The 22,016-nt window shown below is 39.7% G+C and overlaps 1 protein-coding gene and 1 long non-coding RNA gene across 10 annotated transcripts in view; one reads left to right on the top strand and one right to left on the bottom strand.

Annotated features, from left to right (window-relative positions):
- HGD (homogentisate 1,2-dioxygenase) overlaps positions 1-22,016 on the top strand; it is a 41,727-nt gene that overhangs the window by 6,357 nt on the left and 13,354 nt on the right. For both annotated transcript variants that reach the window (XM_038582962.1, XM_038582961.1), the window contains exons 4-9: positions 3,615-3,720; positions 16,453-16,512; positions 18,399-18,490; positions 19,592-19,626; positions 20,430-20,509; positions 21,262-21,361. In XM_038582962.1, coding sequence (XP_038438890.1) covers positions 3,615-3,720; positions 16,453-16,512; positions 18,399-18,490; positions 19,592-19,626; positions 20,430-20,509; positions 21,262-21,361 — 473 coding nt within the window. The remainder of the gene's footprint in view (positions 1-3,614; positions 3,721-16,452; positions 16,513-18,398; positions 18,491-19,591; positions 19,627-20,429; positions 20,510-21,261; positions 21,362-22,016) is intronic.
- The window catches only part of LOC102151423, a 29,390-nt gene continuing 7,614 nt past the window's right edge, over positions 241-22,016 (bottom strand). For 5 of the 8 annotated variants that reach the window (XR_005383380.1, XR_005383376.1, XR_005383375.1 and 2 more), the window contains 4 exons: positions 14,716-14,812; positions 10,649-10,746; positions 9,235-9,340; positions 241-2,580 (listed from right to left, as the gene is read on the bottom strand). This is a non-coding gene — a long non-coding RNA (uncharacterized LOC102151423). Of the gene's footprint in view, positions 2,581-9,234; positions 9,341-10,648; positions 10,747-14,715; positions 14,813-19,787; positions 19,870-22,016 lie in introns of all 8 variants that reach the window. The other 3 variants (XR_005383377.1, XR_005383378.1, XR_005383381.1) reach the window with 2 other exon arrangements.

Here is a 22,016-nt window from a genome sequence, read left to right as displayed (position 1 = left end):
GCTGGCTCCTACAGCCTTCCATGGCTGCCCAAGATTCTGCTTTTCTCAGGCTGTGCTCTGTGTAATAGTCAGGGGATGGGCCTCATCTCCAGCTGAGATGTGGAAGTGACTAATGGAAGAAAGGAAGAAATATCTGCACAGGGTCTGGAAAGCACACATGTCCAACTCCATTTACAAATTCTCACTTTTATTCAGAAGAAAATGTCCCCAATAAACTGGCTTTCCCCTAATGGTCATCCAGTTGGGTTTTCAATTTTGGTTTACTTGGGTTTTTTTGGTTTTGTTTTTTTTTTTTAATAACAGTTAACTCAAAATTACAGAGGATTCATTATACCTTCTTCAGAAGATAGAAGTATTACGAAGTATTAGGTTCTTTGCATGAAAATATTGGATAACTAAGCTTGGGCAGTTGACAGTCATGAATTATGGCCCCTTGTGGTTTGAATTAATAAGATTTTACTCTTTGGAATTTGCCTTTGCTGGAAACCAGCACATTCATTAGCACCATGTGTCATGTTCCATGTTTGCTATAATCTCACAACCCAGGTCAATGAACTTACTCCTTTGATTGACTCCCATGGGATAGGTTGAACACAAGAGATGTGTGATTTGGGGAGGCAGTAAGTGCCGTGACTTAAACAAGTAGTGTGGAACTATAGGAATATCAGACTAGGGTCTCTGCAAAGAGGGCTGCTCCTAATATTGGAGACCTGAGAGAGAGAGCAGTTGATCTGGTACTGCTTAGTGGGACAGACGGGGTTTACCGCCACAGACTCCTCCTGAGAAGCAAGTAAGATAACAAGTACAACACCACAATGGACCACACAAATGATTAGCTGTTTTCTTTAGCAGTTAATTATGCCCACTCTAGAAGAAGGTCCCCTGAGTTTAAATCCTCTCTCCTTCTCTCTTCAGCTGTGTGACCTTGGGCAAGTCTTCTACCTTCTCAGAGTTTCTGGTTCCTCGTTTGTAAAAGAGATAATGATAGTATCTATTTCATAGTTGTAGTGAGGATTAAAGGAAAGAATGCCTATAAAGTACTTAGCACATTGCCTGACACATGGTAACAACTTTTCCAATCATCATTATTGTTACCATAGCAGAGTTTCTCTCTCCAGTACAGGGTACCCCTTAGGAGGCTGTCAGAGAACTGAATGTGAGCTATGGCAAGTATTATGCTTCCACGCCCATATCAATATTGCTTTTCTCTTGATAACTATGTGCATGGAGGGAAGAAAAGATAGTTTCTCATACTTGCCAAAATCTAGGGTTAATTCTATTGCTCTTTAATCATCTCTTGCTCTCTCTTTTTCTGCAATCCCAAACAGTCCAGGTAAGGTAAGCACACTGACAATTCCTGTCCATTCTAATTTATGACAACCTAGCCTCCATGACTATATTCTTGACTTTATGGCCCATTCACTAATGGGACACCTGGGCTCCAGATTCTGCGGCCTACCCCCATTATTCAGTGATATCTTCAGCCAGCAGGAGCTTAACTCTGTTCCAGGAGGCTGAAAAGGAGCTGTTGGCATTTCATTAAGAAGCTGGCACAATTCCTTGAATCAGAATTAAATCTCTGTCCAGGGCAATGTAGTGCTGCCTGGGGAGGTTTATAAACAGCTAAAAAATAAGGGACACTAGGCATGGCTCACCCATCTGTTTAGAACTCTCCAAAAGTATCCACAGTAATTTTGTGAAAATGCTCAAAATTCCAAGGAAAGAAAGAACCAGTTCCATCCATAGGTGAGCAAGCCTGGAGTTCTTAAAGTGAGTCACCACTCATTTAAACCACAGAATAGAGGGCTCTCACAAAACTATCAGAGATTATACCTACCAAGGGTTAATTTTTATCAGACTAGTTAGCTGATCCCTTTGTACTGAGAGGGGAGAGTCAAGATAGGGAATTTGGAAAATTTGGACCATCATAAAAACCCAGATGATTATCTGGGATTATCAACTCATATCTAGTAAGTGAGCACCTACTGTGTGGGGGGCATTCTAGATACATAAACTGAATCCTTGCAACAATCCTAGGAGATAAGGATGAGAAACAAGGATCAGGAAATTTTTGTAACTTGCCCAGGATCACACAGTTACTTCTAAGGTACACATACATGTCCTTAACTCCATATACTACTGGAAGCTGCAGAGGCTTAGTTTATTCATAGCCTGAAGTCCAAGGTCTGAGGTCACATCATTTAGAACTGGAGGAATCAATTGGAAACTGGACAATCTATCTCTTTTATCTCCCAAAGGGTTCAGTGCGGGGCCAGACAGACTCTGCCCCTTGGAGTACAGTGTCCTGGGGCTTAAGTGGCCAGAGCCTATTCAAACAGGTCTGGTCTTCCATTGTCAGAGGTAGTACTCCTTGTCATTCTATATGCTGCCAGAGTAATGGCCTCTAAAAGGACTTGAGTCCCTCTTAGCAAATTTCAGTGTTCCTCTCAACTTCTGGATAGTTCTCTTGATGTCCTTCAGGACTCCTGCATCAGAGTCTTCTTCTCTTCCTGAAGCCTGAGGTCTGGGTCCTGGCAGGGAAATCTCTGGCTTAGGCCTTGCCATATACAGATAATAAAACTTGAAGGAAGAAAGGAAGGAAGGAAGGAGAAAAAAAAAACAAGTTACAAATATACTTAACTATAAGACTATATGGACAGATCGTCTTACAATTTTGGAGTACAGAGTGTTAATTTCCTAAACCTCTTATAAATTAATATCAAAAAAGATAAATAACCCAATAGAAAAATAGTAAAGGACCTGTACAAGTAATTCACAGAAAAATTACAAAGGACCAATAAACATACGGCTCCTCGACCTTACTCATAATGAAGGAAATACAGAATAAAAATGAGATATTACTTTTTACCTCTAAAGCCAAAATTATTTTTAATAATACCCCATATATGTGAAGATGTGAGCCATTAGGCACTCTCACACAATATTGTTGTGAGAATAAACTGGTACTGTGATTTGGCAATTCTGTTTATACATGCACTGGTGACATCTGAGAGAATATACAAAAATATGGTTAAGCTCTGATGTTTCTAATAATTGGCCCTGAAGAAACTGGAAGAGAAATTGGAGAAGCCATTTACCCTTAGGGACTTTTGAATTACTTAAATTATTTCTACCACCAGCGTGTATTACTTTTATATTTTTTTTAAATTACATTTCAAAAAACTACCCATATTCTTTCAATCTACGTAAGGAGTCGTTGTCCTCACCTTCCAAAGCAAAAATTAGTATCCAATGACGTATATACACTAATGTTTTTCTATGGATTTTCCTGTACAGATATCCTTCAAGGTACTTCCCCTTCCTTTATAATTGTCTTTGGGAAAAACAATTCTTCATTTTTTTGTCAGAATGGGAACCACCAAGAGCCAGAGCCTCAATTTGAAGAGTGATGGGTAGAGTGGAAAGGTGGGAAGAGGCCAGAGCTATGGGCAGCAGTGGCTATTAGGAAGTGATGCTGTGTCATTGTTGCTCACATTAAAGCCCACAGATCGTTGTTGACTTGAGCATCTTCCTGATGGTACTTCCTGAGCCAGTCTCTGTATCTCTCATAATATCACCCAAAACAAAGCTTACTTGTCCTTGTTTTCCCCCAGTTGGCTGTATAGAATTCTACCTTCAGTTTGTCACAAGCCCTTTGAATCCATTGACCAAGGCCATGTCACTCACAACTGGGATGAAGTTGATCCTGACCCTAACCAGGTAAACTGATCCTGTGAATTGGAACATACCATGCACCCAAAGCCTTGAATATAAATATTTAAGGCAAACCTGGGTCTTTGAGAAATTAGATGTTTAAAAAAAAATAAATGCTAATATATGTCTGGTTTTTTGCTCATACTTGGGTGGGAATTTTGGAATTGATTGTGCGTATGTGTGAGTGTGTGTGTGTGTTTATATACTCTGCTTTCAGTAATGAGACCCAATACTATAGTGGACTGAGCTCTGTTTTTGTGTTTTACCTTCGAAAAATTCCAGTATATTCCTTTTGTCTCTAAACTTAGGTACATGCCACTGATAACAGGTATATAATGCAGGAAGTTAAGCAGACCTGAGTTTGTATCCCTGCTCCTTTACTTAGCCTCTGGGTCTTTGAGCCCCAGTGTAAACTGGGGTGATCACAACATCTGCCATGCAGTGATGTTGTGAAGATTACATGAGAGAACAGGTGTGACCATGCTTCACACAGTGCCTGGCACACAGGAGGCAAAATTCATGACTCTGATACAACCATTTTGATATATTCACTTAAAGGCAGCATCATAAAATCAAGTATAAAATCTCAAATCTCATATTCAGGTAAATTTGTGTTTTCATTTTATGTTTTTTAAAGATGTTATTTATTTATTTATTTGAAAGACAGAGAGAAGGCACAAGCAGGGAGAGGGACACAGACACAGGGAGAGAGAGAGAGAAGCAGACTCCCCGCTAAGCAGGAAGCCAGAGGCAGGGCTGGATCCCAGGACTCTGGAATCATGACCTGAGTCCAAGGCAGATGCTCAACTGACTGAGCTACCCATTTGCCCTTGTTCTGTCACTTTATATATATATATATTTTTTTTTTTTTTTTGAGGTCCCTATCTGTCAAATATACAACTTCATTTCAGCCTTCCCTGGGAATCACTGGTTTTAAACAATGCCAAAGTAGAAGTAGAGGTTGGGCCTTTCTGGTTGGTCCTCCCTCACTGGATAATGTTGAGATGTCCACTGTTCTGCTGCTATCATGCAGAGGCTTGGGCATGGAATCATCTACAAGTCCACTTCTGGTTCTCTTGTCCTGGATATGCCACACAACTATTCCCTCCTTCTAAGAGTTGCCAAGTACAGGTTCAAGAGTCTCCTTTGTAGGGATGCCTGGGTTGCTCAGTGGTTGAGTATCTGCCTTTGGCCCAGGGCATGATCCTGAAGTCCCGGGATCGAGTCCCTCATCGGCTTCCCTGCATGGAGCCTGCTTCTCCCTCTGCCTGTGTCTCTGCCCCTCTCTCTGTGTGTCTCTCATGAATAAATAAATAAAATCTTTTTAAAAAAAAGTCTCCTTTGTATTCAAAGTCCACACAGATCCATCAGCCAGATCATTTCTCCCCTCCCCACCCCCTCTTATTCTCTCCTTCCCACAGCTCAAGGAAATCTGATGCCTCCCTTTGGTTTACCAAGACATTATGTCTATACCTACAAATCCCCTTCCCCTAAATACTTAGACTTTTTTGTAGAACAAAAGCCAGAATAATCATAGTCACTTTTGGTTTCCTGATCTGCTCCATCTCTTCCTAATTATGGAAATCTCAGGGAACTGAGTACCTGTTTAAATGCAACTTATTCCTCTCCAACAAGGACAGATAGGAGACATTCAGAGTGAAAAACAAAAATGTGAGTTAACAACTTAAAATGTAGCCATCTCACAGCCATTTCAAAACCAAGATATGTTGTCTAATCCTCCCTGTTCACCACTGCTCTATTTTTACCTCTCAGCATAAAGGAAAAGGTTAGTCTCTGCTCCAGCCCCCAACCCTGCAGGGACCATCTTCTACCAAGACCCAAAGCCAGGCTTTCCACTCCTGCCTGTTTCCCCTTCCTCCAGTCAAGACTTTTGTGCAGAACACAGTTTGCACAACCAACCTGGGGACCTTATCTTCATCTGGTCCTTGGGTCTCACCCGGCCTCCTAATCCAGTCCCATCTGACCACTTTCTCTCCCACCTTCAGGTTAAGAATGCATCTGGCAGACCATCCTCATTTAACCATCTAGTTGCCCATTCAGCTCATAAAGGGCCATAAATCATTCTAGCCAAAGTCACTGCTCATTCTCCGGGAATCCGCTGGATTTCTCAATGGGTTACATCTCAAATTCACTAATTTCTCTCTTAGAGTTACCATGGTTGTGCTTGTTTGTTTTTGACCAATAAATAGACCAGACTGCTTAATAATAGGACTCTATCTTCTGTTAGGTAGGTCTCTATCATCTACCTGTACTTTGATAGGATTCCTAGTCAGGCTAAATAAATTAAGCATTTAATATACACTAGTTTTGGAAGGTTGAGAGGGTATTTGAGCCACAAGAAGTTTCTCTATTCTTTTCTTAAGGCAGCATAAGGGAATACATCCTATTAAGTTTCTGATAGTTCTCTCAAGTGGAGCCAAATCTCAAATTATACAAAGGAATAGGGTGGTTCTACAATCCAATCAGCAAGTAAGACAAAAATTAAGTACAAACAAAATTATCTCTGAAAAATCCCTTGAATCACCTGCAAATTATAGGATACATGGTTTTGCATATACCATCCTATATAGTAATTCTTATGTACACTGAATTTGAGAACTGACTATGCTAAATTGAACTAGACCAAATGAAGGATTATAGGGAAGGGTCATAAGCAAATGTTCAGGAATTCAAATCATGGAGCCTTTACAACAACTATTAAATAACTAGTGGTAAATAAGGCAGAGTGGGAAGTTTCAGTACCCCTGCCTGCTCATATCATCCACACCAGACCTCGAAGCTTCTATAACCTTAATATATCTTCATAGATATGTTTATGGATGTGTGGTCAACATGCTTATTTTATAGAATTTATTTGGTCTGGGGGTTAGGTTTTAAGTCTAACCTTTAAGGAAAATATGGTGTGATGTGAGTCTACTGTGAGTAGGATATGTAACATGCTCAGTAATATCCTTTTATTACATTATTATTATTATTATTATTATTATTATTATTATATATTATTATTATTTCTAGGACTATTGATACATTTATTTAACAAGAATATAGCCCCTTTATAGTGTTTATTTTGTAGTACAGGTGGCTTATCCATGGAAGCTAACCTCACTCCAACAGAATTTTTCTGGTTTTGTCTTATTTAAAGTAATACATAATTATAAAAACTCAAATGATGTAGAAATTAACAGGAGAAAATGGAAATCTCTCATCATAGGTGAGAGTCAAGTGTACCATTTTTGCATACCATTTTGCGTATTGCTTCATAACTAGTTAACATACATTTTGAGAGGCAAGTCTGAGGCAACTGCATTAAAAAGCCTGTGTTAATGTAGAGGCATCAAAAGAGCTGCATCAAGTTTCTGCCTGCTTTCTAGTAGATACTCAATACACATTTTTTTCTCTGCTTCCCTGTGTTTTCCCATTCTAGCCTTCCTTTGCACTCCTCCTTGAACTTGTTACCTTTCTTCTGTTTTGAATTCCTTCAAACACATTCAATATGATGGCCACCAAATGAATTTCTTCTCTAGTGTCTCCCTTTTTTCCATTTATGACCTTGGTTCACACGCATTGGAACAGCTGTGCTCCAGAACAGTGCCTCTGTGAGCAACAGCTCTGATAAGGTAGTGGTTTCTCATCCTCTTGTTCTGTGACTTACATCCCCTGCCATCCTGCCTCCTTTGCCCCAAGACACACATCCTGGCTGTTCGTGTTACCTCTATTCTTTTGTCTTTTCATTTACACCTTCTTGACAAGTTAATATCTCTTTCCAATTTTATGCTTCATTAATAACCACAGCAATCTGCATTCATCACTTCTCCCTTCTCACAACCTCTTCCAAATATGGACACTAGACTGTCATCAAGAAAGTCTCAGAAAATTATATTTAGGTACCCATCTGACAGTCCTTCTCTGTTGAAGCCTGTACTGTAGGTATGTCTTCACCTGTCACAGACCAAAATAAATAATTCATCAGCTTCACCAGCTCCCCACATTAGTCATCTCTGGGAATTTTAAGACTTGAGAATTATCTAATGTTTCCTCCAAGATAGTATCATGGGATATGCTATCATCACTCTCATCTTTGATACTTTCCCGGGAAGATTGAGAACAATGTTCCCAAAACCTTTATTTCCTCCTAGTGTATATTTAATCAATTGTCTAAGAATTAATGCTCTTTTTGAGCATATTTAGATTCAGCCTGTGGACATAACAAGTTCATTCCAATAGTATTTCACATAAGAAAGATACTTATTTTTGTTCATCATATACCTTTCCTCTAACTTCTGGAATCACAGAATTTAACAAATAAATCTGCATCCAATTTACCTGTGATTTTGCAGATTTCAATTAGCATTCCTGAATCAGCATTCGTCTTTAAAGAACAGAATCCTTTTTTTTATTTTTTAAAGATTTTTATTTATTCATGAGATATATATATATAGAGAGAGAGAGAGAGAGAGAAGCAGAGACACAGGCAGAAGGAGAAGCAGGCTCCATGCAGGGAGCCTGATGTGGGACTCGATCCCGGGACTCCAGGATCACGCCCTGGGCCAGAGGCAGGCACTAAACCGCTGAGCCACCCAGGGATCCCAAGAACAGAATCCTTTAAAGTGTATCTTTCTTATTACTACATCTCTAACCTTTCAACTTTTGGAAAGTCAGACTCTGAGCCAGTAAGCCTCAGCTGAGGGAATTACCTCTTAGTTCTCACCCAGTGTTATTTGGACGAAGTGATAAACACCTTACTTCTAATTAAAGACCAAACCATAAAATTCCCTTTACTTCCAGGACATGCAAACTACCAAAAATGCTTCCAAAAAATACCCCCTCCTAGGGGATTTGCTGTCTAATTTGTCAAACTATTCAGTTCCAAAATCCCTAAAAGCCCCTCTCTCCAAAAATATCCTGAGTTTCCCACTTCCTTAAGCTTTTGATCATGTCTCTCCTATTCACACCAGATTTCTTGAGAAAGAAATCTAGACCCATTTTATCACCCCTACTCATCCCTTAACCCTTTAACAGTTCAGCCTGCCCAGGACACCCTATTGAAACTTGTCTTCTTTAAGCAATAATGCACTCCCCATCATTAATACATGTTTTTATTCAAAACTTACATAAAAGTGCCAATGCCCAATAATCCCACTGCAAAGCTAACCACTTCTAATGTTTTAGTTTCTTTCTTTCCAGTCTTAAATTATTTGTACATATATGTAAATAAATAAGATCTGGAGTCCCATGCAGCCAGAAACCAAAAGTAATTGAAACTAATTCCAATCTTCATTTGCTTCTCTAGAGAACATTAAAGAATACTCAATTCTTAATTGACCACTTGGTAAACTCCTCAGTTCCCCTAGATTTCAGTCCTCTCACACCCACACAGCTCATCTTCCCCAAGCTCCTCAGCCCTGCCTCTGGATCACAGTATGCCCCCTCCTCCTCTTTTCTGCCCCTAGAGAATGAGTGTACAGTGTAGGTCACCATCCCCTTTCCTAGGAGACTTACACATGAAACATGGATCTACATGGTGAGGCTGGAGTTCACAAGCTTGAGAGGAGTATGGATAGGCAAATCAGAATTTTCCAAAGGAGCAGGGAAATTTGAAGAAGGGCTGTGAATAATCATATATTAATGTTGTTTTAGACATTAGTTATACAAACAAACAAAAAAGCAGAAACAGATCCACAAATACAGGGAACTAACTGATGGTTGGCAGAGGGGAAGGGAGTGGGGACATGGGCAAAATGGGAAAAGAAGGGGAGGTACAGGCTCCCAGTTATGGAATGGGTAAGTCATGGGGAAAAAAGGCACAGCATGGGGAATATAGTTAATGATAGCATTTTATGGTGACAGATGGTAGCTATACTTGTGGTGGGCATAGAATAATGTACAGGCTTGTCAAATCACTAAGTTGTACACCTGAAACTAGTGTAACATTGTGTGTCAACTATGCTTCAATTAAAAACAAAATCAGTTACATTTATACTTATTGAAAATCATGCTGTAATAGCTTTACATTGTGGGTTTTTTTTTTTATTTAAACATATTTTGTGCCTTTTCCCATGTATAGGAAATTCCTTGAGTATAGGTAACTTTTAATGCAGCATTATAATCCAATATATGTTTATAAGATAATTCCTCTATTGTCAGATATTTAGAGTGTTTTCATTTTTACAATCCTAAGTCCATTGCTTCTCGGCCTTTTGGCTAAGATCAAGTGTACAATCATAAATCTTCTTCCTGTGCAGGCTCCCAAGATAGGCAATCAAGAGCCCTAATTTATTATCATGTCTTCCAAACCCTCTCCTCACTTCCATGTGCCCTACTCATCGCCATACTGGAATTTTTATCATTTCAGGGCAATACCCTAAGTATTCCTGCCTTAGCACTTTATGCTCTTTCATCTACCTGGAATTTTCTCTTTTTCCCTCACAAGTGGTCACCCATCCAAATCCCACCCATAATTTAAGACTCATCTTAAATACCACTTTCTTCCTTGAGCCCTATCTATATTTCTCAGGGTATTTGAGAATTGAATCCATGTCTCCATTATCTTCATATGACCTGCTGTGTTCAGCACATGTGTTCTTCCAAATAGTAGAACCACAAGTATTTGTTGAATTAACTCCCTGATAGCTCAGATCCAGTCATCCTATAAACAGATTGCATTATCCTAATCTGTTGTTTGCCAAAAATATTAGAGTGCGTGTTGAGCCCTTTTGGATAGCTTGCTGGCTCTTTTTACAGTAAATCTTTATCAACTTCATTTCACGCCTTGGAAAGATGTTGGACTTTCTGAAAACCAGAATATTTCATTGTGTGTATTTCTTATTTTCCATGTATACGAATGTTAAATATCCCCCTATGCCAGGACTTATTCCTGCAAGAACATTTCTCTTCCAAAGTCATTTCTACTTACCTATTTCCTTGTTTTCCTATCGGAAAGTGCCCACACTTCCAGGGTCTTCTGAAATAGATTCCCTGAGGTCAGAGACTGTCATATTTTACCTCCAGCACCTAGCATAAAACCGGAGTTTTGAATTCATTCATTTGAATGGATTAATATAAGAGGCTTGAACAAAAATGCTGATAGCAAATGACTTTAGCAAGGGTTGGATCCCAGGAGTCAGACTGGGCCAGGGCAACTTAGCACTGAGTAGTAGTAGTATATAGTAGAAGTAGTAGTAGTAGTAATAGTAGTAGTAGTAGTAGTAGTAAATAAATGTGTAGTAGATAAGGGTGAGACCAAGTATAAGACCATTAACAGGAAGGAAAACCTGGGTTTAGAAGCCATACGGATCATGAATAATTTGGGAAGGAGATCAGGATAGGCTGAGATATAAGGGCTCAGGCTGTAGGTTACTAAGAGAGACTGGGAGAATCTTGGTATCTGTTCTTAGTAGAGAAAACTTCTCTAAACCATCATCAGTTCTTTCACTTCTAAAATAGAGATGATAATCATAGGCATCGCAGAAGGTTGTCATGAGAATTCAATGTCATCCAACAAATATTTATGGAGTGATTGAGTTCCATGCTGTATGCTAGATGCTGAGTCATGGTTGTAGTGCTCCTAGTTTTACACTTAACGGCAAGGTCAAATGGGAATCCAGGTTTCTATTAATGAAAAAATGTCATTTAAATCCCATGAAGGGTTATCTTTTTTATAGCTTCATGAAAGACTTTTTTAAAGTTAAAATTTAGTTAGTTAATATACAATGCAATATTTGCTTTTGAAGTAGAGTGCAGTGATTCATCACTTACATACAACACCCAGTGCTCATCATAAGTGTCCTCATTAATACCCATCACCCATCTAGCCCATTCCCCATCCACCTCCCTCCACCAACCCTCAGTTTGTTCTCTATCATTAAGAGTCTCTTATGCTTTGTTTTCCTCTCTCCAGTCCCTCTTCCCATATGTTCATCTGTTTTCTTTTCATGAAAGACTTTTGAAAGCTTGAAGTATAGTGACTTGCATCCTCCTTACCTGTGCTCTTGCTTATTACCTCGAAGAACTCCAGTGAGAGAGAAATGAAGAGAATCACTCAAAGCCTGATTTATCTCCATATAACTCATGTTGACTTTTCTCTTAAATTACTAGATTTGCTGAAGAATTCAACGAACCACTGTTTTATTTTATTCACACACACACGTATACACATACCTTCCCAAGTCTGTACTAAAACTCACTGTAGTGGGTTTACCCTAGGCCTCTCCTAGCCATAGCTACTGCTTATAGTTGCTTACAAATTGTGATTATTCTGTATCTATAAGTTACTTCCAAATTCTTAGATAGATGGTATCAGCCTCTAATGGTATGTATACCTCTAGACAGTCATTGTTGTTGAGAGTATCTAACTCAGCCAACTCATTCTAGTTGAATCCAGGGCAATTTTGGAGGGAATTTCAGTAAATCAAAGAATAATAGTGTTGAAATGGATACTCAGATCATCCAGCCCAACTCCCAGTCTTCTGACTCTGGAAATACTGAGGCCAATTTTCTAATTTCCTCTTCATTCCTGAACATGCATTTTCAATCTTGACCATTAAATGTTGCCACTGATTCTCTGTTTTTCTCCTTTGGTAACCTTAAAAAAACTTTAATTCTAACTTTGGATTCCCTTGAAGATGCTTTTCAAATTATTTCTAACTACTTCATTTCTAGTAAGTAAAAGTTTATTTTCCAGTAGAATTTGTAGGATACAGCTGCAAAAGTATGTGAAGCAATGTTAGAACTGGAAGGAGAAATATATAAATCCACAATTACATTTAGAAACTTCAACATCTGTCTCTCAACAGTTGATAAAACAACTAGGCAGAAAAATCAGGATATAGAAGAACTGAGAGTTCTGCACATACATAAAGAATTGACTTACATCCTAGAAAAAAATCTTTGGACTTTTAGAAACACTGTGGGCACCTGGGTGGCTTAGTCACTTAAACATTTGCCTTCGGCTCAGATCATGATCCCTAGGTCCTGGGATTGAGGCCTGGGTAGAGTTATTTGCTGAGTGGGGAGTCTGCTTCTGACTCTCCCTCTCCCTCTCCCCCTACTTGTTCTGTCTCTCTCTCAAATAAATAAATAAAATATTTTTTAAATAAACATTTCCCAATTTACTATTGCCTGAATGTCACTAGATCACAAATAATCTCACACATTTATGTTAGTCTTATTCTTTGAGATATTAGCAATGTTCTTAGTGCCTTGTATTTATTCTTCATTCAATCATTCCACAGAAATTTATTAATATCCTCTAAAGTCAAGACATTGCATTGAGCACTACAATTGATTTCATTGATTTTGAAATGTTTAATAATTAAATTGTTTGGAGGGTTATTTAGCAATAATATAGAGTATGAATTTTAAAAACTTAAAAAAGTTATATGACTAAATCAACTAACAAGCATCATTTATCACTTTCAGAAGCTCTTCTCCAAAGAGAATTCTGAAATTATAGTTTCCTTCAGTATCCCATTGTTACATGTAAGAGAAAAATACAATCCAAAGAGAGAAAATTACTTGATTTGCCTGAGGTCATAGAATAAATGGAAACAGAGACAGTAGCAAGACCCAGATCTCCTTCCTGGCTCAGCCCAATGCACAGCCCCCTTAGGCTGGCCTTGGATCAGAGGGTTACTGCTCCACAGCATGCAATTAAGCTGAACATCTGGCTTTAGCAGAAGATGTTTCTACCCTCCACTTCATGGGTTCTTCCTGTTTCATCTCCCCAAATCTCCCTCCTCACATTCAATAACATATCACACCGAAGCTCCTGACACAAATCTCTTGCCTGAAGAGCAAAAGTTGGCTTCTTCTTGTGGGTACTGGATTTATCAGAACCAGCTTCGGTTTTTATTATCCTTCATAATACACTGAATATAGATTCTGTACAATCTGCTGCTATCAGACCCAGCAGATAAATTACTTCTCTATACTATCTCCATCATCTGAAGGCTATTATTTTTGCATTAGAAAAAGGTTCTTCAGGACTACTGCCTCATCTAGTGTGTGGGCCCTATTGAAAGCATGCTCCCTACATCATCATGTAGGTGCCTGTCCACTTGACACCCCTGATATGCTATAGAAGATTGAAAAACTGACCAGCAAAAACAATCAAACCAACCTCTTAGCCTCTCTTATTTAGTTTTTCCCACTCACAGAGACAAACCTCTTCTTTGAGGGTCAGGACTTTATTTCTACCGACGACAGGTATTTCAATTTCAGAAAGATCTACAAACATATTGTCTCAATGCAACAAATAGGTAGTGCTCCTCCTATTACTGGAATTTCTTCCTTCCTTCCTTCCTTCCTTCCTTCCTTCCTTCCTTCCTTCCTTCCTTCTTTTCTTTTTTCTTTCCTTCTTTTTCTTAATAAAAGAGATTTGAGAGAGAGAGAGAGAGTGTGTGTGTGTGTGTGTGCATGGGGAGGGGCAGAGGGAGAGGGAGAGGGGAAGCAGACTCCCTGCTGAGTGCAGAGGCCCAGCAGGAGTTGATCTTATGATCCTGAGATCATGACCTGAGTGGAAACCAAGAGATATTTAACCAACTGAGCCACTCATATGCTCCTTCTCCTTTCTTGCTCTCCTTTTTCTTGGGTTTGTAAATCTTTACACTTGTATTATTTAAATATCCTTGCTATTTGGTAGCTAGCAAGTCACTGCCACATTTGGCCAAAGATACCACAATTTAGTTGACTAATTAATTTGTTGATAGGTTGATTGAGAGGACTTTTCTAAACATGATGCTTGGTTCAGCAAATAAGAATCACAGAATCTGGCTGGGTGTGGTGATTCTTAAACTGTAGCTGCTCCATTAGTAGAACTTTTATAAAATAAAGTTTTTATAAAATACTGAACAGATTCTGAGTTAATTTAGTCTTGGGTCTTAAAGTTCTTCTGGGCAACTGTCATGGGTAATCAGTTCAGAACCTCTGGATAGGTCTAAAAGGTTGCCCAGGCAACAATTGACCTGATGCTTAAATTCCTACCATTGGGAAATCTGGAATGATGACTCTTCTTGGGACCAAGACGCCAGGTAGCCTAGTCTTCCAGTCTTCCTAGGTATACAAACTCTGTGTGCTGCTACTGTAGAGAGAAGCAACATGTAGTGATTAATAGTAGACTAGAACTTGCTCTCATAAAGCTAGCAGTACTTAGCCATGGCCCTTCCTGATGTCAGGGAACTATCCTCCTAGATCAGTGGTTTTCAACCAGGGGAAGTTTGTCCTCCAGAAGACATATGACAATGTCTGGAGACATTTTTGGTTGTTACAACTTGGGGGAGTGCTACTGGCATCTAATGACTAGTGGTCAGGGATGCTGCTAAACATCCTACAGTGCACAGAACAGCCTCCCACAATGAGGAATTATCCAATGCAAAATGTCAATAGTGCCAAGGTTGAGAAACCTTTCCTAGATCCTTGCTCTCAGGTTCCTCTTCCTCCCAGGAAATATCATCTTTAATGAAATTAGTTCTAAACCTTTTCCTTCTTCTTTTTTTTTTCCCTTCTTTCTTTTTTTTTCCAGGGCTTGAACTCGTGACTCTGAGATCAAGACTCAGATGCTTAACCAACTGAGTCACCCAGGCAACCCTAAACACTTTCTTTTTTTCTGAGGCAAGATTTCAGCAACATTTTTCAAATCAACATTTTACAACCTTTTTATGTAGTACCAGGATGAGATAATCCAACTTCGCTTTTAAAAAATAAATACTGCCACCTGACTGTGTATGTCAAGGAAGCAGAATAATAACCCCAGTGCCATCTTTCCCACTTACTGCTTCCACTCTCTCTTGGCTGCCTTTCTGAAATACAAAATGAGCCCCATGACCTATCAGAGGCCCTGCCTTGCCTGCATTGAGCAGGCGCCGCAGCCAGTGGAGCCAGCTGTTGGGGCACAGGCCACTCTGTGAGATGTCCTCAGGCTGCTCAGTTTATCTGCTGCCAGCCTGGCTGGGTCAGGCCTGCTGCCAAGTTGATTAATAAGTGCTGGGACCTTACTTCTAGTAGGTCCCAGACCTGCTGTTTTTTCTTCCCACTTCCTTAGATCATTTCTTATTAAATTAAAGATTGTTGTGATTTAAACTGAATTGTCAGGCAGCCTGGGGACAAACGTGGGGTTTGGTTAAAAAATTGAACCTGGTACTGCATTTACTAAATCCAACCTCAGTTGGGTGCTTTTTTTTTTCCTCTTAAAGAAATAATTCAAAACTCCCAAGGCTGGAAGTAGAAGTAGAACCTTCCCCTGCAGTGTCAGGAGCCCACACAGAGAGGCTGGCATGCCAGGAAAGGGAGCCGATTATAAATAGCATAAAAAGCAGCATCAGTCAAAACTCACTGATGTGCCTGAGCGAAATGTTAAAAGAAACAAACAGCTTCTGAAATAAGAAGCAATGATCTTTTTTTCACTTTTTTAATTTAAAAGTGCTAAGGAATGAAAACAATATAGATAGATGATAGATAGATAGATAGATAGATAGATAGATAGATAGATAGATAAGATGATAGATTAAACACACACACACGCAAATACACACACAGAACCCAACTGAGATCCTTTAGGAAATAATGGGTAGTTATTAATTTTAAAATAACAAAATTACAAGGAGTTGGAGCCACACAGAAGAACAGCTATCCTTTTTCTGTGTAATCAGTGCTATTTATTTAGAAAGCCGATGGTTTCTCCTTCTAAAAAAATTTTCCTGTTATATGTAATTTTTTTTCTAGCTTCGATGGAAACCATTTGAAATTCCAAAAGCATCTCAGAAGAAAGTGGACTTTGTGAGTGTAAGTCAATACCATCCACACCTTCCTTCTGCCCTCCTTTCTCCCCCAGTGAGTGAGTGATTCAGCCATTTGCTGGCTGAATGCCAAGCAGAAGCAGACTTAGAGGCCGGCAGCAGAGACAGCACCACCTGCCTCTGCTTCCAGGGCTGGCCAAGGGATGTCTTACTTCCAGGCAACAAATGGCCCCTGACACCAAAGGGCACTGGTGAGCTATTTACAACATCTCTGACTGGCCAATGGAAATTGAGCATTTGCCTACCTCAGGTATCTTTGTTTTTGGCTAGAACAGGGGTCCTTATCCTTTTTTCCCCTGGACTCCTTTTTTTTTTTTAATTTTTTTAGTCACCATACAATACAATATTGGTTTCTGGAGTAGAGTTCGGTGACTCATTACTTGCATACAGCCCAGTGTTCAACACAAATGCCCTCTTTAACACCCATCACTCGTCCAGCCCATCCCTTGCCCGCCTCCCTCCATCAGCCCTCAATTTGTTCTCTATAGCTAAGAGTCACTTTTAATTTGTTTCCCTCTCCATGGACTCCTTTAATTGTCTAGTAAAGCTTGTGGTTTTAAATAAATTACATAAAATTACAAAGAAGTTGTCATATTGAAATACAATGATAAACATATTAAACTAATAAATTTGGTTTTATAGTAACATATGCTTCTAAATCACAAGATCTATGAAAAGATCTAATAACTTTAGTTGATAGAAGTATAAGCATAAACAATATTCTGGAAAAGCGTAACAACTATAATGTGATCTAAAAATATGTGTGATCTCTATCAGTGAGCAGGTCACAGGTACTTCTAATACTTCTGTACTTTGTCGCTTACATTCATATGAATTGAAGGAAATTATACATTTCAGAGGTTAGTGAAAATAAATATATAATTTTCTCTCTGTCCAACTTCACGAACTTCATGAAATAGACCCTTGGGCTAGAATAGCATTAACTCAGGGTGACAGCTCAAGTTAATGCAATGATGATTAAAAGTTCTGCTCGGTAGTTATAGGTGTTGGGAGTATTGGAATACTTGAGCTCAGAGCAAACTGTATGTAGGGGAGAAAGAAAAGAGCTACAATGCAGAGAGCCTCAAAGAAACTAGTTTGGCAGACCAACCTCAGCCCATGGCTTATTTAGGGAGAGTCCAGGTGCCCAGCCACAGGCCAAATTGTTTGGATTATGCGGAATTCCTTATCTATATTTTAAGTGCCCCAAGCTCTGTGTAGAACCATCTAAATTGATCCCAAACTGGCAAACTGTGTTAAAATACAAAAAGAAATCCTCCACTCTGGGCGAATTATGGATATCTGAAGGAGAGAGCTCTGTCCTTTCCATCTGCAGGTTTGGGGCTGAGGGTTTTGAGAAGACCCATGTGTTAAGGTTTCTTCAACTGCAGATTATCAGCAGACAGGATTATCATTGGTCAGAATGCTCCCACTTCCCTGTTGTGGAAAAATTAGGGCTGATCCCATATATAAGCACACGGCTGCCTACCTGATAAGGTGCATGTAGCTGAGGGGCATTAACTGGTCCCTCATGTGGCAACCTTCCTCCCTAGGCTTCCTAGGTGCCCGGTTTTACTTTTGAAAGAAACTCTCCTCTAGGCTCATCTTAAGCACCAAACTGATAAAATGCCAAGTAAGGTCATTTTAGCCATTGAGATAATCCAGATCTAGGGCCATGACTAGCGACTAGAGAGAGCCACCACTTACCAAACAAAATCCACAAATCTCAGGCTGTCCAGAGCAGACTGGACCCCAAATGTCCACTTGTCCTGTGGAATAGAACCTTGCCTCATGGCTCTCCAGACCAGGAAGAGGGCCAGGCTCTTGGACGAGACTTACATACACCCTTCCTTCTCCTGCGGTCTCTCCCAGGGCCTGCATACCTTGTGTGGAGCTGGAGACATAAGGTCTAACAATGGACTTGCCATCCATATTTTTCTCTGCAACACCTCCATGGGGAACAGGTAAGCGGCTTGATGCTTGCACAGAACATCCTGATTTCCCAAGAGCTGTTGGCCAGAGAATGGAAGCTGGGTAGTTGTTTTATGTTACTGTTTTTTTTTTCTCCCAGAGCAACATTGATACACATTTATTAATAAGTGAGCATTTCAATCGTGACTGACTCCTAGAACATAAACAAGAATTTCACATAACAATGCAAATAGAAAAGAGATGGTGGGCATTGGGAAGCAGAAGTAGTCCAAGAGGCATTTTCACTTCAACCAGATTTGGGTCAGAATATCTCTAATTTTTTCAACTGAGTCCAAAGTCATACTGCATGAGCAGCCATTAAGGGCCACCAGTTGGTAGCGGGTCAAGCTGAGACTTCGGCTTCAGCTAATAACTGTGTAAGTTTGACATTCCTCAATAGAGGAGCTTACATATTGGATTTTTTTTAATCGGAAAAAATATGAAAACGGCATTCCGCCTTTCTTGGGGAAGCAAAATATCACAGTAGATTTGCAGATTATCACTGGAACCTGACTGTTCTATCCAAAACCCTATGCCACTCCTCCTGGCTGAGTAATCTTGGGCATTTAACTTCTCTGAGCCATGACAAGGCCCTGCAGATGTCTCTTTGGATCCAACCTCATATCATAGCACCTTCTTCTTTTTACTCGAGCTGCACTAGCCTTCCTTCAGTTCTTTCAACCTGCCTCAGACCATTTGCATGTGCTGTTCTTTCTGCCTGAAATGTTTTCCCCACTCCCCAAACTCTTGCCTAGATAATTCCTTCAGTTTTCAGCCAAATGTCCCTTCTTCAGGGAAGCCTCTGCTGACTCATCACATTAGATCAAGTTCATTATTCCTTCATTCCCCTGAACTTGACTTTCATAGTGCCATTACAGTTTACGATGACAGAGTTCTGTAATTATTTGATTGCTATCTGACCTCCTACTAGACTCTAAGATGTCTGGGGACAGAGAAGGGGTCATTTTGCTCACCAGTTCATATCCGGCACTGAGCCTGGCACATGGTGGGTAGTAATCAATAATACATGAAGTGAATTCATTTTTCTGGACAGTGTTAAAATTGAAAATCACAGGAATTATTCTTTGTTTTAGATGCTTTTACAATTCAGATGGGGACTTCTTGATTGGTAAGTTCTGAAGATTTCAGTATGAATTGATCTCCAGTCACAAGCTGCTTTTCAATTTTATATATATTATTTTCTTTTGTCCTTCAGTCTGTCTTATATAATACAATCTACAGACTGAGATCTAGAGGCCATGAGTGGTCTGGAAAAGATTCCTGGTGTACCTCAAAGCCCCTCATCTATTTCCTGGTCTCTCTGTCTCGGCCCATCCTTGGCAGACATTTCTAATACGGGAGATCTGGAAAGCTGAAAAGAAATAGAATAATACCAACATGTGATTAACTTATTAAGATAACTCTATTTGCCTTCAAATCCGCCCAAGACCATCTGTCATTGATATCTGCCATTTAGATAGAAATTTTCATGATGCTTTCTGAAACAGAATGTCTATTAGAGAGTCCTCTTGTCTACCTGTTCTATTTGATGGTTTCAGTATTGATATTTTGTAATCACTATTTTGGTGTAGATATTAGATATGCAAATACTGGACTTGCTGGAACTATCAGAAATGAGTGGTTTTCCATCCTATTTCTGCTGTCCTTTCTGGTCAATCCACAGAACTGTGCATATAAAAACTCCTAGCCTGGCAACCAAATATAAGCAGAGTCGATTTTTTTCATTCGCTTTCTTCTAGGTAATAAAATTGCTAACCTAAGTTCTCAGAATATACATTTCCCCACATGAGACTCAATAAAGCTCTTTTCTTTTGGAATGAAAAATCAAATGCAGCCCTTGAGCCTTTTACTCTTCATGAAGTGGCCTTCATGAGAAAAGAGTTGTTCACTGGGCCCTGTCTTTTTTGTTAGTTCCCCAGAAAGGAAAACTTCTCATTTACACTGAGTTTGGCAAGATGCTTGTGCAGCCCAACGAGATCTGCGTCATTCAGGTTGGTGATGTGTCCCCTTCTCCCCTGCCTATCCCTAATTTGGGAGCAATCAGATGCTGTAACTACTGTCATTTCCAACCCTAAAATTTCTTGGTGGATCGTGTCTGAGCAAAGGGAGGGAATTTAGTCATGCAGGAGGCTCCCTGTGCAGAAGGGTAAGCAGGCTTGGGTGCATGATTTGTTTTAAAATAGGACACAATCACAAAGCAAAAAGCATTGTCAATATGCTTTCCTAAATACTTATATACACTTTGGATAAGGCTCTGTTCCCACGGATTGATGCGGGTGGGGGGAGGGGGTTCAGTGAAGATTAATTTCTTAAAAATTTGGCTATATTAGAGCACTGGTATCTCTGAACCTAATGAGCGATTAGACTAGAATTGATTTGGGTCACAGATATGATTAGGAGTTAAAATTTTCATTTTAACTTATCTTTGAGTTGGTCACCTCTCAAACATAGCTTAGCAGATTATAGCCTTATTTTTGCATTTGGGGATAGCTGTGGCTCTGGGGAAGATTTTTTTTTTCTAAGATTTTATTTATTTATTCATGAGAGACAGAGAGAGAGAGAGAGAGGCAGAGACACAGGCAGAGAAAGAAGCAGGGTCCCCGCAAGAAGCCTCATGCGGGACTCGATCCCAGACCCAAGGCAGATGTTCACCCACTGAGCCATCCAGGTGTCCCTGGGGCAGCTTCTTTATAGCTACATGTATGATTTGGGAGTGCACACCACCATCTACTTCCTGTTCCAGAGAGGAATGCGGTTCAGCATAGATGTCTTCGAGGAGACCAGGGGCTATATCCTGGAGGTCTACGGTGTCCACTTTGAGTTGCCTGACCTGGGACCAATTGGTAAATCTTCACTACAAGCTTTTAGGCTCCCTTGAGATATAGGACAGATAATCGCCTGAGAGTTAAACATCCTTCTTCCTTCATTATCTTTCTCCCCTCATTATCTCACTCAAATTTCAACTTTCCTGTCTAGACAACTTCTCTAGACCAAGTGTAGCTGGGAATTTCAGAAACCTATTAAAACTCTCTAAGCAATCCCAGACACTTTTTTTCAACCCTCCAAGGTCAGGGATTCTTTACAATGGCTGACCCAGCTGATGAAATGAAATCATTAATTAGCTCATCAGTGTATATCTATCCATCAGCTAGTCTTGTCTCTATGTTGTTCTAAGGGTACTGATGGGAATCGCACCAAGGGTAACAAAAGCCTCATAAAATACATACATAAAAGTAAACAACCAAAGTCAACCCATTATAAATCTCTTTCTAGAGTAGCATATAGACGGTTGGAGAACAGAAGGTATATAATAGATTTTTAATTATACAGTATATATACCCTAAAGGATGTAGAAGTTTGGGTTACTAGGGGCCAAAGTCACTAGGAATAGCTTTATAGAAAAGGTAAGATTGACTAAATCTTGATGAAAATTTGAGGACAAATAAAAAGGAAAGAGAACTGCTTAGGCAGAGACAAACATGTGGGAACGAACTTTGT

This window comes from Canis lupus, chromosome 33 (genome assembly GCF_011100685.1).
Source record: "Canis lupus familiaris isolate Mischka breed German Shepherd chromosome 33, alternate assembly UU_Cfam_GSD_1.0, whole genome shotgun sequence".
NCBI classification, from domain to species: domain Eukaryota; kingdom Metazoa; phylum Chordata; class Mammalia; order Carnivora; family Canidae; genus Canis; species Canis lupus.
The sequence above is the reverse complement of the archived record's forward strand: the minus strand, read 5'-3'. Positions and strand labels throughout refer to the sequence as shown.